The following is a 16746-nucleotide window of genomic DNA, read 5'->3' on the forward strand; positions in this document are numbered from 1 at the left end:
GCCATTCTAGATATAACACTAAGGAGACATGAGTTTTTGTCGAATACATCAGCGGCATGGAGTATACCCACCATCATCCTAACTTGTCACTTGACGAAAAACTAAAGTTAATTCTACAACTCTTGTGCTTCAGGTCGTGGATTGCTTTTAGCATTATATGTTATAGACGCCACAGGAACAAATCGAGAAATGCTATAGGATTTGGATGCACACTGGATGTTACCGCCCCGATCAGCTAGTCACAAGGGCAAACGTTTGAAATTGAAGATTAGTTCGCCCACCTTCTATGACGTAATCATCATCAGTAAAGCAAAACTCTATCGATAAGCTTGGATATTTCTGTTAAATGACGCTAATTGTTATTAGTGGGCCGTCGTATTGCCAACGGAATCGGTACCTGGTACACAGTGGATTTCTTGCCCCTGCCTACCAATTATGGCTAGAACTTACCTATAACCAATACAGGTTTCAACAGTTACTTTCGAATACGGCTCTCAAATGGGCACTTTGTCCAAACACAAGTTACCCTAATATCTATGAACACGAAAATGTTTTATGAAATTTAGTGTTTTTAAATATTTAGGTTGATAGGAAGTGCAGATCTCAGGACACACTATTTTGTCTGGCGGTACGCTGTGTGCCTTTAGTTATAGAAAAAAAAAACATTTTAACAAACTATCATCGAAAAATAACCCATTTATTTCACCGTTCTACTATCGTAGATATGAATATGGTGTTCATAAAACCTTCTCAAGACAAATAATCGTTAAAACTGAAAGAGTAATTAAAAGGTCATACTTTTTTTTATTATGCTTGAATCAACGTAAATTATTATGTACATTTATATTTAATGGTCACTCGGCAATTATTAATGTCTAATGTTTATTGTATCATACATTTTTAAGCTGTTTAGTACACGACATCGATGTTGCAGAGGCATAACTGGAATCAGTTTATGACTAAATTGTTCTCGGAGGAAAATTTTTTTGGATGTTTTACCGTAGGCTGATCATGACTTTATCAAGCCTCACATGTTCAGTTTGCGAGAAATAGAAAAAGTACAATGTCTAACATTTTATCGCGGTTGTCAGGCATCAGTGTCAATTGCTTCCTTTTCTAGCCTGATTTACCGTAATAACGGTGGTGCAGTTGCTTAGTTCTCACTTTTTTGCTATCAGACCATTGGAATGTAACTCTTCTCGACGGGACGAGACGGTCGGAGATTGACGTCACGTTATTAACGCAATTATTTGCCCGTCTCAGAACAAAACCGCAACAAACTTGACAGGTTCCAGCGCATGGTTTTAGTCTGAACCCTATTCCCTCGTTGTTATTCTTAACGAAAATTCGTTATCGTTTTCAGGCAAACCTTCGAGAGAGCCAGCCCCGACTGGGCTGTACAGCAACCCTTCTGGGGGCTCGTTTAAAAAACTGAATGGGCAATATTAACTGGGTCCTAGTCCATGACGCAGTCGATGTTTGTTCGGTCTTTTCCAAACACTCTTAAGTTCAGTTTAAACATAAGTATGTTAGACGCTTTACTGCGGCTAAGCTTGAGAGTTCAACTTGTAGTTGAAATAAGTTCTGCCCAGGGCTATGGCATTCCAAACTCAGACATCATCAAAGTTATTGCACTCGTCTCTCTAGATACAAAATGGCCCTACGGCTTTTTAATAATGCGTCTTAAAGGCACTAATTCGCTGTGCGAAAATGCATAATCCTTCTAAACTATAAAGATCTCGACGCCTAATTTCCCATATTTTTGACTATAATTTCCGATATTGTCAGGTTGTTAATAATAAACTTAACACACACTTTGCAGACGTCGGCTCTAGCACAGGATTAGCAGTTTCTTTTTTGATGAACGTACTGTTTTAAGTTTATGAAATATATAGTACGTGTTTAGCTCGGCTTGTTCTCAAGTTACCAGAGGGTATCATTCTATCGATAATGTTCTCCCGGTCACCGCTGTCGTCAGCGACTTTAAAAATTGCGCGATCACGCTTGTCACGTTCCAGTAGATCCGCTCTGCTACTCAATGATGTTCTCCCTGGTAAGGCTTAGTCACCTAGAGCATTCAAATATTTAGTGCGAGACATCGTGAAGCAGGTAAATAGATATCCAATCGGCCAATTATGTGAAAACACATGTAAATACTCTTAGCGGTTAGTAACATAAAGTGTTTGGTGGAATTTGATGGAACTGGAAAAATAGAGCGTCACAAAAATTGTGGTTCCGTGAATGAAGCAAAATGAAGTTCTAAATAATATCGAAAGAAGTGCGCTCAATCTACAACATTGTTAACCTTATTGTTATGATCTAATGCGATCGAGCACACAGCCAACGAGACCAGACCCGTGATAAGTGGATACGCTGTAGTTTGAAGTTACGTTGTAACTGCGCGCATTTCAGTAACAACTGGCATGACTTGGACAGATGGAAAATAAAATCCTTTTCATCAACTGGGGTTCTTCTCCACCCTGTTTACTCATAAATAACTGTTACAGCTAATGAGAATAACTTTGTTTAAATCTAGTGATGTACTGGAGACCGTGTTAACGTTTTGACTACAAAGCTGCTATAAATGATAGGTTTCGAAATTTTCGCCTTAAGTCAGTCGTAGAAATAACTTTCGATCATTCATTATTGATGATTTCTGTGGAGCCTGAATCTAAATCTTTTCGTGGACAAACTAAAATGGGAATACTCGTCCATTTTAGTTTGTATTTACGCATGGAGCTAGAACACGATGGATAGACCTCGACGCTAGCGGCTAAAAGTTCCAGCGCTTCAACCGAGGAAATGAAGGGCGTATGTCAGGCTTTGCTGAATTTTGTTTGCCTTTATATCTCAAGTTTTACGTCCAATAGCGTCGTTCGGCATTGCATATGGCTGCCAGGACAAAACGAAATTACCTCATGCTTAGGTTTGACCCTAAACCTAGGCATTTGAATCATGTATGTAAAACACCTACTCAACTAAGTAAAAGGCAAAAAATTGATTATTTTAAGCATGTTGGCAACACCGTGTGAAAGTGTCTGTATCTATAACGACAATTTTCAAAGTTTATATATCACTAGGTTAGATTATAACGAGATGCACTTCTAACCTGAAACAACACTATCTTCTTTCGTCTATAGCGTATCGTTTGATAAATACGGCGAAGAAGCAGCGAGTTGCCTTTGTGTTTTTTTAGTAACATTGAAACATTTTAGCGTTTATAAAACGTGTTTAGCAAATTTTTTAAGCGACTGTGACGATTTCGAATCTACCTCTCAATAAGTGGATAAATACAATGGCTTTGACAATCTAAAACTGTTAAAAAACGAAGCGCTCTTCTGGAAATACAAATATTTAGCGGAAAACGTTTCCGTATTATTATTTAAGAACTGCCCCTATCTAGAATATTACGTGTTAAGTTACGTCTTAAAAGTATTTGTTGCTGACACTTGGATAGGATAGAAAATAGTACGTACTACCTCGCTAAAATACTTCATGAGGCTAAATCAGATTTTCTAGAATCTTTATTGTCATTGTAGGTTCATCAAATGTTTTATGCCTTCACAGTTCATTGAATTGGAAGTTTAGAGTGAGTCGAAATATATGCCGACTTCACGGTGAGGAAGCTACGGGCAACGAGTCTATCTAATTAAAGGTATTTCACCTGTTTTTCAAGGTAACCGTATTTCACAGATGTACACTCAAAGTAACTAAATACTTTTTAGGTATTATTAAATAAAAAAAATAGCAAAGTCAGCCTTTGTGTTATTTCGTAGGAATATCAACAAGCACACAAGGAACAAAGGGTTAAAGGTGCACTTGTTTGTTAGACCTTTATAGTATTCTTATATGCTTTGTATTGGGAACGAAAATATAAAACTTGTAAATATAATTCATTATTTTAACCACCAAATATCCTTTCTCCAATACAAATTATATAATAACACATTCAAATAAATAATACATACTTCACCAGAGTTTGTTTCCAAAAAATGCGGCACATCATAAGACCTATAGACTGGTGAATTAGTCTAGTCTATTTGTCTCACGAAAATCATGCTGTTTAAGCGGAGACGTATCTTCTTCCACAATGTAAATGTATAAACACAAAAAATATTGCTTTTTTTTTTTTTATATCATGATTTCGAAGTACTCCTATACATCATATAGTCTTCTATTAAGGCTGCGATTTGTCTGAGAACATGCACCGGTACGTAAGCTCTGTCTGTCCATGAGACAGAGAACGGGATGCTCCGCATTAATGGCAACGTCGGCGCTTGCCACGTTTTTGTAGGCTAGGTTCAGAACTGCATCTTTTTCATGGAATCATCTTACAATAGTGTCACCCCGTAATCGCTGAGCAACAATTGAGTGTAGTTTTGGCTTGAGGTATGTTAGTGTAAAACGCGTGTCGAGAATATCTGATAGAGACCGGGCATGCGCTGACATTCTGTCATGTTTTTTTTGCAGTATCAGTCTCAGACATTGAATCCAATCCATATGAGCGTGTACAGCTGTTATAGGTTTTCGTGAGTCGATGGCAGGGCAATGGCGTCAGAGACAGCTATGCGTTTTGGTGCTGCTGTCCGCAGGGATCTATGTGTTTTTGTTAAATCAATTCACAGATTCAATCCGAATGTGGACAACCAGAAACGCGGCTACGACCATCCTTGTATTAACACCAACTTATCCGCGACCGACCCAGATAGCCGATATGACCCGCTTATGCAATACACTGATGCATATCCCATCACTCTTTTGGGTTGTTGTCGAAGACGCCTATAATAAAACTGAAAATGTAAGTCAATAATATTGAAAAAAAAATGCCGTTTAGCACAACCTGTTGTTTTTGTTGTCTTTTTGGTTTGATAGCACCATGCAAAAGCATCTAGCGCCTTGTAGGACAGATTGTTAGGTAAAACTAAATAGAATCTCCATTGATTTTTCGACACCAAGTAAAACCAACATTACACAGCGTCGTGTTTTTTTCCGTTCATTCCGACTACTGTTCAAGAGGACTTAAATGGGAGTCGTATGGGATATATTTAATAAATATAATCAGTTTTCTGTTTTCTAAAGTTTGTCCCAAATATTATGCGTATTATATATTAGTGCGGGGCAAAAATACCTGGACGATTATGGAGGGCACCGTGGAAAAGCCTGAGTAAGACATCTACTTGCACCAACCATATTCCCCAGACCTTGCGCCTACGCGTTATAATATCTGTCAACCCATAGGCAAAATAAAACAGTATCAATACATATGATTTTGCCTTTTTTCGAGATCACCATACTGGTATATTGGTACCTGTACAGCAAAGAAATCTAGGATTGAAAGGACTGCCCGAGCATGGTTTATTAGGCTCCATTACCATATCTTGAACTTGATGGATGCTTTCCGCTTCGATCGGCCACCCGAGGGCGACCAGGACCTTCGGTGGCAATGGCTCAACAAGATCGGCCATTTAATTCTCAATTATAGTTACGAATCTTGGGTTTTATTAAAATTAGGAGCCTGAGTGCCCAATAATTGAGCCTGAATAAAGTGCTTGGTTTGTCGTTACATTAAAAACCGTCATTGTCATTTAAGCAACTAGGTATCGCTATTTTGCTCCAAGTATCGATACGTGATAGATACCGAAATCAAGCCACAGATTTCGTATGTTATTACAGATAGCAGAACTACTTGAGTTTTGTAGTGTCCCCTTCGTTCATCTTGCCAAGAGGACCCCCAGAAATTTAACCGGACCATATAAAGGACGCGGCGTAACTAATCGCAACGAGGGATTACGATGGATTCGTGAAAACGTCCATACCATTGTCAGCGACAATCGTTCCGCTGTTGTATATTTTGCCGACGATGACAACGCGTACGATATTCGACTTTTCGAAGAGATCCGGAAGACAGATCCGAATCGGGTGTCGATGTTTCCCGTTGGTACAATTGCGGGCACGGGAGTCTCCTCGCCAATCATCGATCAGGACGGCAGCCTTCTAGGCTTTTTCGATCCATATCCAGCAAAGCGCAAATATATGGTGGACATGGCTGGCTTCGCTGTCGGCCTAGAAATATTACTCAGATCAGGTGCAAAATTCGTATACAGGACTGGCGCCCTTGAGGATTATTTCCTACGTGATCTCCATTTTCAAGAAGAAGATATACAGTTTTTGGCTGACCGTTGCACGAGGATTTTGGCGTGGCACGTTAAGACCAGTGGGGGACCGTTCATAAAGCTTATAACATTGGCTGATAAACTGAAGCCATTTGTCAATAATACAAATTTATTCGAATTAGTTAGACTATACTCACCAGTGCCGCGATAACACTTACGTAGTTCTATGTTATACTGTAGATTATTCAAATAGTTGAGCATGAATTTCCCATGTAGTTAATGTGGTACTATATAGTATAAACATTTTTTTACAATTCATCCATACGAAACTCATAACTGACCCGACCCGTGCTTTCCCAACGAAAATCTGGGGATGCCGAGTACAGCTGCGTTCTAAATTATGTTTATATATTTTCATACATATATATATATTACATATCATTATATTAAACATACAATTACAAACGTTAATAGTATTATAGTTTGTAATTATGTGTTTGAAGCAAATATTTTTGAACTTTTGTTATATTTTCTCGTTCAGTGTCACGTTGAAAATTATGGTCCGATTGAAACGGCTTCGGATTACTGGATTTATTCAATGAGTTTGATTAGAGCACTTTCTTAAAATGCATATATTTTTCCTTTAATGAGTTATTATTGTTCTCCGTAATCTGCAGAGGGTTGTTTTCCGTGACACGACCTTTGGCCCTGTTACGTATCGGTCGTAACAAAAAGTAATTCTGAACTTGACAACGCCCCATAGTACTAAACCTTACTGCTTTTTGACAACCAGATTTTTATCGATCTTGATTACAACGTTCTTTAAGGTGAAGTTAAGGAACCTATTACCATTTTTGCAAGACGAACTTTTAATGTTTTCAATTATCGCTTTAATTTTCTTATCAACATTACTTAATATTCAGACAAAAAAAAAAAAAAAACTAACCCGATGTAGAAGCGAAGTATTTAGGTACGCCTGTACTTATCTGTAAAAAGTTGCATAGGGAAGAATTTCTACAATAATTGATAGATCGTATATAAAAGTCAGACTGAATGCCTTAGATCCTGAAACTACCGGAACTTCGCTACGAAGTAGAAACGGAAAGTTTTCCACGATGTAGTCGATCAATAGGAACGTTTCAATTTAGAACGAGCCACATCTGCACGTGGCAAGTATTTATTGTTTACTTACAGTCAGTGCTCTACTGTCAGTGGTTGTTTGTACGTCCCGCATTTGTGGGCTCATCGAAGAAAAACAATATTCGGTATTTTTCTGCGATGCAGTGATATATAGCTTGCACTAATAGCATTACGGATAGTGTTTAGGGGTACGGGCAAGGTGTACGATGATTAAGAACTGGTCGGTTACATTTCATTCCAATGAGCAATTCTGCGGCAATACTGCTGCGGTAGTAACGATAACATTAAGGAAACTAATACACGTTGTCCACGTCAGACATTGATATATTGGATTATGAGACAAATATTGTACCTGTTATTATTTCGTTCGCTCGGAACGAGACAGACGCCCGGTATCTGTCGAAGCGCGCAGTATAAATTGATCTTTCAAAAAGGCTACTTGGATTGCGTTGGATTTAAAGTTTGGCGGGCTCCCTTTCAAAACTGTTTTGGATTGCGGCATCGTTTCAATAATTATTAGAGAAAAAATAAACTAAAATAGCTATTAAAAAATAATTTGCTTTCGGAGCGCTTACGCCATGAGGGTAATAGCGGCATTTTCGACATTGGCCTTTTTACTGTTTTCATGGTGAAGGAAAGGTGGCTAGGAGATAAGGATTGTGCGTGAAATTAAGAAGAGATAAGCGGTACTTGGCAGCATTTTCAGGAACTGGTTATACAGTTCAGAGCAGGAAAACTGAGTCCCACGTACAACGTACGCTCCAAATGTCGGCTTGAAGTAGGCAACAATGGAAAGCGAGGTTCTATAACGCTAGAATAAGGCCTAATAAGTTCAGAGGATTTCTACATAGCTAGGAAGTATCTTACACACAAATGCCGTGCAGAGGAAAGTCACGAAGTCCCAATACAATTCTCTTAAATACATCGGTATCAGTACTTGCTCGGCAAAGACAATAATTTATGCACAAGATCGGTATGTACTATAAACCTTTTAAACACCGATATGACGAGTACGAACTACGATTTAACTAAACACGCCACGCTGAATTCAGCAAGAAACGATGGGGTATAAAAATCTGGCATTTGGCCGTCACACGACTGAAAACTCTGATAAGCATTGAATGGGAACTATCTTGCGCATGTGTCATAACCCAGGCTTTACTATTATAACTCGACAAAGTTGACAACCGTTCGATAGTGCAGTACCGCATGAAAAGTAAACTAGAAGAAAAGCAGTCTAAAAATGATCCGCCTATTAAGAACGCGTTTCCATTTGCTCTCCACGATAGACCTAATTATTCCTTTTCAACAAGTGTTGCACTTTGACCGCCCTGGGATTATTAAACGTACAAATTTGTTTTTGTATTTTCGTAGGATTTCCCCACATTATGAGATCATACCCTAGCAAGGACATAATGGTCTTCAACTGGCCGCTGAAGCTATAAATTGAAATAGAAAAAAACTAACTATACAGTGATTCTGTTTCTTATTATACATATCACTTCGTCAGATTTTTAGATTCGCCTATCGTGCATTCTGCAGTGCCACTATTTACTTATGTACTATTGTGGGTAATTTATTTGCTGTTTATAGCATCTTCTCTATGAGAGTAAGCTAACTACAGATTGTGACAGGTGGCTAATAATCCCAAAAATGACCGGCATTAACTTATCTATCCACCACCCGTTCTAGGAGAACAGCGTAATCCAATATTTGTAGCCAACTGAGCGCAATACTATCGCATATAAACTATCAATACTAACTTCTTTATTCTAAAATTCAGCAGGACACTTTGACGGTAGAATAAATTACGTTAACCAACATTAGTCACCTAAACAGATAATATCTACGTAAAATTCATAACACCTATTTAAGGCTCGTGTGTTACTTGTGCTTCTGTAATAATTTTCTGTCCGGTTTTTCGCAATCGACGTACTTTCTGAACAGATCACACGTAGATATATAGGAAGGCACGGATGATGACTTATTTTGTAAAAAGGCCGGAAAACGTTTTGAACAAAGTTAGTCCGCATGCGTTTAAGGCTATCCACATTGAACGGCTAAGGTGTCGACGATACTTCGTGAATATGAAGTTTCAGAACAACTGCCATTTTGCCGATGATCCAGTACTTTTCGGCAAATCCAGGACTCAAGAGAATGCTCAAGCGTTCAACTAACTTGGCGGTACAGATCAATGACGGAAAAGTTCTGGAAGATATCGGTTCCTTTTATGTGGTTTTATTAGTCCAAGTAGAAACTAATTTACAAGCAGTTTGTACCATACTTGTATGTTTATCAGGGTTAAAGTATTTTTTGCCGATCCTTCGTCTAAAGTGCTTCACAACTTTCGGCCTCATTTGTTTTTTTCAAGGCTTCTTTGTTGAAAAGCGTGTTGATTTTCGTTGGAGTTGGAATACTTCAGCAGGGGGAAGGCCTATCTGGTACTAAAATCGAAAACTCATAGAGCACGTTTTAAACACCAACCTGTATATTATCGTCAAAAGCAAAGCTTGGCAGATTCATGGGAAACGCGATCTAAAATAAAATTTGTGTGAATACATTTTCGCTGCACAGCTTCCACCGTTGTGGTAAAACATGGTAATATCAGACTTTTCGCCGATGTTTTTGACTGGAAACTTGAAAAATTGTCCTCATTTATCCCCAACAGCAACAGTTGCTTCAAGTGTATTCAACTTGACCGATTATTTAAGCAAATCGTAACTTTAGATGAAAGTAAATATTATGAAAACTACTAACCATGAAACTTCGGTGTGGTTTTAATTTCGATTTTCGATAGAAAATCAGATAAATTACCAGCAAGAATATCTATTCAGAACACTTCATTTAGACAATATTATTTTCGGCAAAACTATTCAGAAACATAATGATGTTTAGGGCAGATTGACGAATCATTTGAAGGTAGAATTTAAGTAGACTGAGGTCAGGTTTTTAGGGTTCAGCGGGGACAGAAGAACACGCCTCATTTAAACCAAAGTGATCTGTAAAATCCCTGCTCTGAATAATGTCTTCAAATTTTTATTGGGCATCGTTACCCACTGTTATGCAGCTTTTGTTGGTGGTTCCAAGTAAATATGAGTCCCGTTACACGAACCGAAATTTTATGAAGCTTTACGAAAAGACGTCATCGACTGACTTGAACGAAGAGACACGAAAGTTAACTATCTTTATTTATATGGATTTATAATTTACGCACTATATTATACATCTATCGATTTCTCTGGCGTCAGCTGCGAGCCTACATGGCTTAAAGGCCGTCATCTGCTCTAGTAAATAAAAAACCGTTTAGCAGGCCATCCGGTTACTGGGCAAAACAGAGCAGGGGCATGCCCAAAGAGAACACCTGCGCTCTTATACTTGTGTATCAATCAACGATTCAAAAAATATACCAATGAAATATTTACAACACTTGAGCGTAATCAGTCCTTCTTGAAAACATTTATACTTAAAGAATAATTTGCAAAATGCAGGTAACGGTTAGCTACTTTACGCACTTACAGGTTATAAGCTGGGCCACTGAAAAAATATAAAAAAAAACACTTTAACAAAGACGCCTTTCGACGACGGATCAACTCTCGCAGGAACTCAAAGAGGATCTGAAGGTGATTATAGAGGGTATCGAACAAGATCTGCGCGGTAACTTGTAAGATCACACACTGTCTTCCATTACCAGTGATATTAGGGTTTATGTACCAATAAATAGTACTCTGAACGCATAGCAGAGTTTCTAAAAACTGAAAAATGTTACGCCAATGTCTCATTGAATGATTTAATATTGCCGTACTAACCTATGCAAAACTTTTCCCTTATGGTGGAACAGTATGCCATTCGCGAACCGTATGGTAGTCCCATAATCAAAGGTACTAAAAACTTTGCGTTGAACTCAAATAGGCTCCGTCCAAATAAAAAAAAGTGCTATAGATGATACGTATAGAAGATCGGTATGATTTGACAAGTGCTACAGATTACAAAGCGTCTAGATTACATAATAGGATTTTAGTCAACGTCTACGAACGGACTAATGGTAGTCGTTTAAAACGACCTTGCTTTTTCTCTCATGGGGCACTATCCTATTTAGCTTACCACGTACAGCCACTACGGTTAATAGTTCCGTGCTGCACGCACAGCGTACGAATCATGTTTATTGCACAGATAATTACTTTTCAAGCGTACCTATATGCACATTGTAATAACCACTGTTCGATTAGTGCATACCGCCATGCATCTGCGAACACAACGACAACGCTTCTCTCCAGTAGCCTACATTTATTTCTTTTCATCTATTAAAACCAGGTCTACAAATAATCTGAGCCTCTGCATAACGCGATATATAGATTAGGTTTTAAAAAATATACTTTCGAAAACTCGGAGCTAGGGTGTTTTTCGTCGCATCTTTCGCGACGTAAACTGTTTTGTCAAGTAGGTACCTTTTAAAATATAAATGTAGTTAGTGTATGTAAAAACAATATGAGTCAAACTAGTTTGTTAGAGCTCGTGCTCAGGTCAGCAGCAAAACGACAGCAGAAAAAGGTAGAAGGCAGTACAAGTCTGTTCTTGTTACGGACGCATTTAGGAGGGAGACATTTTCGGGCCTTACATAGGCATGCATACCTAAATAAATGGTATAGCCGATTAGTAGAAGGTGAAACAATCTGACATCTACATATTCTTCTCAACAACAGCTTCTTCCCGCAATGCGACCCTTGCTTGTGGCAGCCATCTCATACCATAGTTGCACTATAAAGATCCTATATTCCAAAGATCCGTGTAGGTAAACAGCTGTGCAGGTGAAATTTCTGTGTTGCCCGTATACTTTAAGTTATTCTATATCCACCACTGTTTGTATCATTGGTTATCTGATCGATCTAGTCGGTATTCGCCCCTTGTTTTCTGGAAGTAACAATGTGCGGATTGTGCTTGAGGTATGTTTGGAGCAGGGTTGGGCAGTCGGTCATAACTCCGGTTGCTCCTAGTTCATAGCCGCGGGCAAATCCTTCCTTATCATTGAACACCCAAAAAAATACCTGAAAAACACGGCAAAGTTGAACGTCGCTTAAGTGGAAAACTATAAAAATAGCTGCATTGAGTATTGTGTCGATGCTCACCTGAATGCCTCGTTTTCTGAGGTGATCAAAAATGAATGGCCTCATCAAAATGAGATCAATCACCTTCAGCGCCACCCAGTAGAGACGATTGGAAATAGCCGCTTGTCTGAAATCGAAGTGAGACATTATCGAGGCGTCACTTAGCTTGCCCATGTATATAAATGATCCTAAGCTATCGCGTTTAGTTTCTGGTACACGGTCTACTTAGATTTCTTCATCATTACGTATTAATCATATGACGCCCATCTGATGCAACCATCTTCGAAACGTTACGGCGCAGTAATTATACTCACCTGAATTCAGAGTTTCGTTCTAGTGCTATAGGATGGAGTATCGCAAGACAAGTTTCACGAAGTGGAACAAATGGAAGTAGTCCCGTCCAAGCAAAAAACGCAAGTAAAGCAACGCGCGCGGCCGAAAAAAAAATCGGAATAGACGGATTCTGGAACGTGCGTACAGCGCAGTATGATTAGAATAAGGATAACTTTAAAGGATCTACTGAGAGCGGACTATAGTTTCCAAAGCGGCCTTCTGCTCACGTACGTGCGTACGTACGTACGACTACGTAGAGCGTGATTATTTTTTCCGGCTAGTAATTTAAATTTAACTACGACTTGCTTGAACAAATGTCGACATATTCTAGAAGAATGATACAAAAACGCTGCGAACACTATTTGTATTTGCGGACTATTTCTACTTGTAGTTAGTGTTCCGCTCTGCGTTGCACGAGGGCTGGGAGAGTAGGATTAGATTGGCGCAAAGCAAAGCATCGCCAAGATTAGCGCGTACCCGTTTGTAGCACTTTTGCGTGACGGTATAGGAAATATTTCCCCACACAGTGAGCTCCTGCCGACCGAACTCCTCGATGAGCGAATGGACCGCTTCGATTAACTCATCGTCGTTGTCTTTGATGTCGATGTTCATGGGAATGGTTGGGAATCTGAATAGGGTAAAGGTCAATTATATTGTGAAAATCCATTCTTACGTAAGCGTAATTTAATCGACATGATATACGTGCGTATTTGTGACCTGTGGCCTTCTTTTGACCGTTACATCCTTAACGACGCTTGCACTTTTGTGATTTGAAAATCATTTCTAAGTTAGTAACTTAATGGCCTTCTGGGCTCCCCTGTTGGACTATACCAACCGTTCAAAGACATCCCTCAGAAGTGGAATCCGCCGGTCAATACCCTCGCGCATCGGATTGCAGGGTTTACCGTCCATAAATTCAACATCCAATGACGAGCAAAGTGGTGGAAAGTCCTACAAAAAAATAATCAGGAGACTATTTAGGATTCATGTCACAAGGCGCAGGACACAAATAACTGTGGCCTGATAAAAGTATCCATTTAAAAGAGAACGCAAAACCACTTTTATCTAAGTAAGCTTAATTGACGACTGAGCAAAACACCAGTTCGCTAAAATTTTATTAGGAAATGATGTAAGCTTGATATGTTAGACCTTATATGTTACCTTATAGTTGAGCTGGTTAATATTCTTATCAATACCGGTTGTTCGGAGGAGCGAAAGATCATGATTAACGACTACCTGTAACAAGAAGAATTATTATCAGGTAAGAACATAATTATCATGAACTAAAGTTCAACATCTCGACGCATATTTAGAAGGGAAGAATTCGAAGAAAAGTAAATTAGATATATCCGAAAACTATATATACTAACGAGACATCTTTTATACGGTGACTCTATCGTAGCTGCGTAATTGTATCGTCAGTATTTGGATGAAGTCGACGAATTTCGACTGTTACTTACGGGGTCGAACCCTATATATGATTATACCCCCCTATATGTGATTACTTCAAACGAACGGGCTAAATTCACAATGCACCCGGCAATGAAATGCAATTATAAATAACAGTAGCAACAATACGATATGGTTGTGGACAATTCTGGGTCGTCTTCAGGTAGCTGAAATAAACATTGAACCTGTTTATCTAGGGTGAGGTGGACATCAATCTCAAGCATATCCGTGCCGCAGTCATGTACCGCATGCTCGAATGCTTCCATTGTATTCTCCAGTCGTTCGAAGGCACCTAAAATATGACAGAGAAATGAAACATCGACCAGTAGCTCGGCTGTGCTGCACTATTCAGCTAACAGCTGTTTATACACAAAGTTCTAACAAACTTCACGTAAGTTAACTGGCCACTATTGTACAGGCACTAAGCTCAAGGACCAGCGTCTTTCGATTTCGTGGCCTTCAGACTCACAAATTAGATAACTGAGTTTTTACTCATTCCGAAGAATCGCATATTTTGCCATGTATTCAAGTTTCAAGCACATGCTAGAACATACGCATATGTGCCATTTAGATGTGGACTCACCTCCACGATGACTGATGTGGACACATGTGAACTTAGGTTTCTTTTTCTTATGTAGAATTGACGGATTTTTGAGCAAAACGATTGACACGAATATGTAGGTGAGCCCCAGCATGACCCAGCAACAGCATCCTAGTGCCGATCCTTTAGCAACCAAGGTTTCCGACTCCATCGTATAACAGCAGTTTGTTGGCCCTGCAAAAAATACAAGGTGATGCCTACGAGCGCCACAATCAGTGTTTCACGAAAAGCTAAGTCATGGAGTTGAAAACTTACCCTATTACAGGCTATTACCTCGTTTTTCTTATCTATTTATTTCGCGTGGAACCGTGGTTATCCAGTTCATCTTATAGCGATACGCTGTAACGGCCATTGATAGGTATAGCCCAATGTACATTTAACAAACAATTGATCCATGACTCTCACTTTGCCCCATTAATTGCACCTAAGGACACAACTTATGGCAGGAGACATTATGACTTTCACGTTTCTTTCCGGAAACCACTTGCTGAATCCGACGTTGTCAATGCCGTTTACTGTTCGAAAGAAGCGAGGTCCTTTCGCTGTATTTCGTGCATTGGCCCCTGCCTCCTAAAATCTATTTGAAGGGTTTATTAAACTTTCCATCCGTTGAACATTAGATACATTTATAATGTGCCATTTTAAGCCTATTTTTACTGATTACATGTGAATATTTTGTGTAAACGGATAATAGCCGGACACTCATCGAGACGTTTTACTGTACGTCATACGCAGCAATTGGACATTATCAAGCGCAAAGGCTCCTTTCGAATGACAACAAACTCCAATAGCGTGATAAAATAATATAAATTTGGAAAGCATGCCAGCATAAACACGAAGCTAACTTTTTGCATTCCCTAACGCCGGTCCAACGCATCCTGTCAGCTATAGTAATATTAGAATGAATGCGATCGTATGTTTTTTTCTGCGCTAGTTTCTCCTACCTGTTGCGTGACCAGTAACCCGTTACGCTGCTGTCACAAATTCAACTAATATGGCCTCTATACGCACTTGGTAGTAGATTTAATATATAAAACATACTTCTATTGCCATTGCACCTGTTCACGCGATAACTTGACACAACGTGCATATCGTGCAGGATATGCCACACGTGAAACGGCCCAGCATGCTATGACTAGTCTAAATATCTCTCCCGGCTGTATGCACCGAACGGACGATAGCAGGAGCGAGTAGGACCAAACGTGCAATTCGAATTAGGAAGAATTGAAAATAATGAAAAACGTTCGTTGTGCTGTCGTGACGGGTAACAGACGCGATTTCGCGGTCGATACCCACGACTCTCTGGTGATTAATATATTACATATGATGCAACATAATACGATTCAAGGGAAGTCTGTGCAGAGAGGATTTAATGTAGTAATACAACCTCAAGGAGCAGCGATCTTTACGAATGTTAAAAAAAAAATGAGATAATAGAGCGCTTACGCTTGAATTTAGTTTCAGGTCGGCCTTTTGGACGGAGTACTGAAACAAATAAAGATTATATAATTTATTATCTTTTATTATTAATATATCAAAAAAGAATTGGTGAAAACAAGAGTATGAGCATCTGTGAAAATTAGCATAGGTCAACAAAATAGCGTTACGGTTGCTTCATTCCGTAAAAGACAAAGTCTGCGTTTCATTTTCCCAAAACAAAAGACTATAAAAGCGGTGATGTTTTTCGGAGTGCACGGTTATTCTACTTTAAGTATGAAAAAAAAAAACAAAATAAATTAAAAATAAATATCAAGTTAACAATATGTTTTTTGCTAAGGGTAGGCATTGTCAACAAAGTGCATGTTGTACATGCACAACAGTACAATAAGGTTGTACGTTCTGATTCGTCTGGATTTTCTTTCGAGGCTACATTCGAAAACAATTTAGCAGCTTGATAAAGCGAAATTCAGCTCTTTTCATTCCCCTAAGTGGACTGCGTTGAGTGGCCTGATTATAAAGTATTGAATTAAATAGCAGCCTAAAGTTGATTAAGAAGAAGACTGATGAA

The 16746-nt window shown here is 38.9% G+C and overlaps 2 protein-coding genes and 1 long non-coding RNA gene across 7 annotated transcripts; 1 reads left to right on the plus strand and 2 right to left on the minus strand.

The window, feature by feature from the left end:
- The first annotated feature begins 4537 nt into the window (after nucleotides 1–4537).
- On the plus strand, nucleotides 4538–7071 carry LOC111254279 (galactosylgalactosylxylosylprotein 3-beta-glucuronosyltransferase P-like). Its single transcript, XM_022814954.2, has 2 exons — nucleotides 4538–4798; nucleotides 5674–7071. Exons 1-2 carry the CDS (start codon nucleotides 4538–4540, stop codon nucleotides 6322–6324), a joined length of 912 nt encoding a protein of 303 aa, XP_022670689.1. The 3' UTR covers nucleotides 6325–7071.
- Nucleotides 4640–7196, minus strand: LOC147754685 (uncharacterized). 2 transcript variants are annotated; one of them, XR_015317277.1, is made up of 4 exons: nucleotides 7060–7196; nucleotides 5817–6063; nucleotides 5129–5224; nucleotides 4640–4779 (listed from the first exon to the last, which is right to left on the minus strand). It is a non-coding gene; the product is annotated as an uncharacterized LOC147754685 (long non-coding RNA). The 2 variants fall into 2 exon arrangements; XR_015317278.1 differs by lacking the exon at nucleotides 5129–5224 and having other exon boundaries at nucleotides 4656–4779.
- Nucleotides 7197–11517: 4321 nt separating this feature from the next.
- On the minus strand, nucleotides 11518–15841 carry LOC111254278 (lysophospholipase D GDPD1-like). Of its 4 annotated transcripts, none has more exons than XM_022814950.2 (9): nucleotides 15683–15841; nucleotides 14721–14912; nucleotides 14323–14429; nucleotides 13850–13924; nucleotides 13524–13639; nucleotides 13166–13316; nucleotides 12670–12818; nucleotides 12377–12482; nucleotides 11518–12295 (listed from the first exon to the last, which is right to left on the minus strand). In XM_022814950.2, the coding sequence occupies exons 2-9, from the start codon at nucleotides 14887–14889 to the stop codon at nucleotides 12137–12139; spliced, it is 1032 nt and encodes a 343-aa protein (XP_022670685.1). In that variant the 5' UTR covers nucleotides 14890–14912; nucleotides 15683–15841; the 3' UTR covers nucleotides 11518–12136. The 4 variants fall into 4 exon arrangements, with proteins under 4 accessions (XP_022670685.1, XP_086831207.1, XP_086831206.1 ...); XM_086975081.1 differs by lacking the exon at nucleotides 15683–15841 and adding an exon at nucleotides 15584–15660; XM_086975080.1 differs by lacking the exon at nucleotides 15683–15841 and adding an exon at nucleotides 15144–15168.
- Nucleotides 15842–16746: the final 905 nt, after the last annotated feature.

This window comes from Varroa destructor, unplaced genomic scaffold (assembly GCF_002443255.2).
Source record: "Varroa destructor unplaced genomic scaffold, Vdes_3.0 BEIS01000007.1, whole genome shotgun sequence".
Taxonomy (NCBI): Eukaryota; Metazoa; Arthropoda; class Arachnida; order Mesostigmata; family Varroidae; genus Varroa; species Varroa destructor.

Coding starts and splice junctions, on each gene's coding strand:
- LOC111254279 (XM_022814954.2), top strand. CDS start 4,538: ATGGCAGGGCAATGGCGTCAGAGACAGCTATGCGTTTTGGTGCTGCTG. Junction 4,799..5,673: donor CCTATAATAAAACTGAAAAT/GTAAGTCAATAA, acceptor ATGTTATTACAG/ATAGCAGAACTACTTGAGTT.
- LOC111254278 (XM_086975080.1), bottom strand. Junction 13,317..13,523: donor CTGAGGGATGTCTTTGAACG/GTTGGTATAGTC, acceptor TACCCTATTCAG/ATTCCCAACCATTCCCATGA. Junction 12,819..13,165: donor CGCAAAAGTGCTACAAACGG/GTACGCGCTAAT, acceptor CGCACGTTCCAG/AATCCGTCTATTCCGATTTT.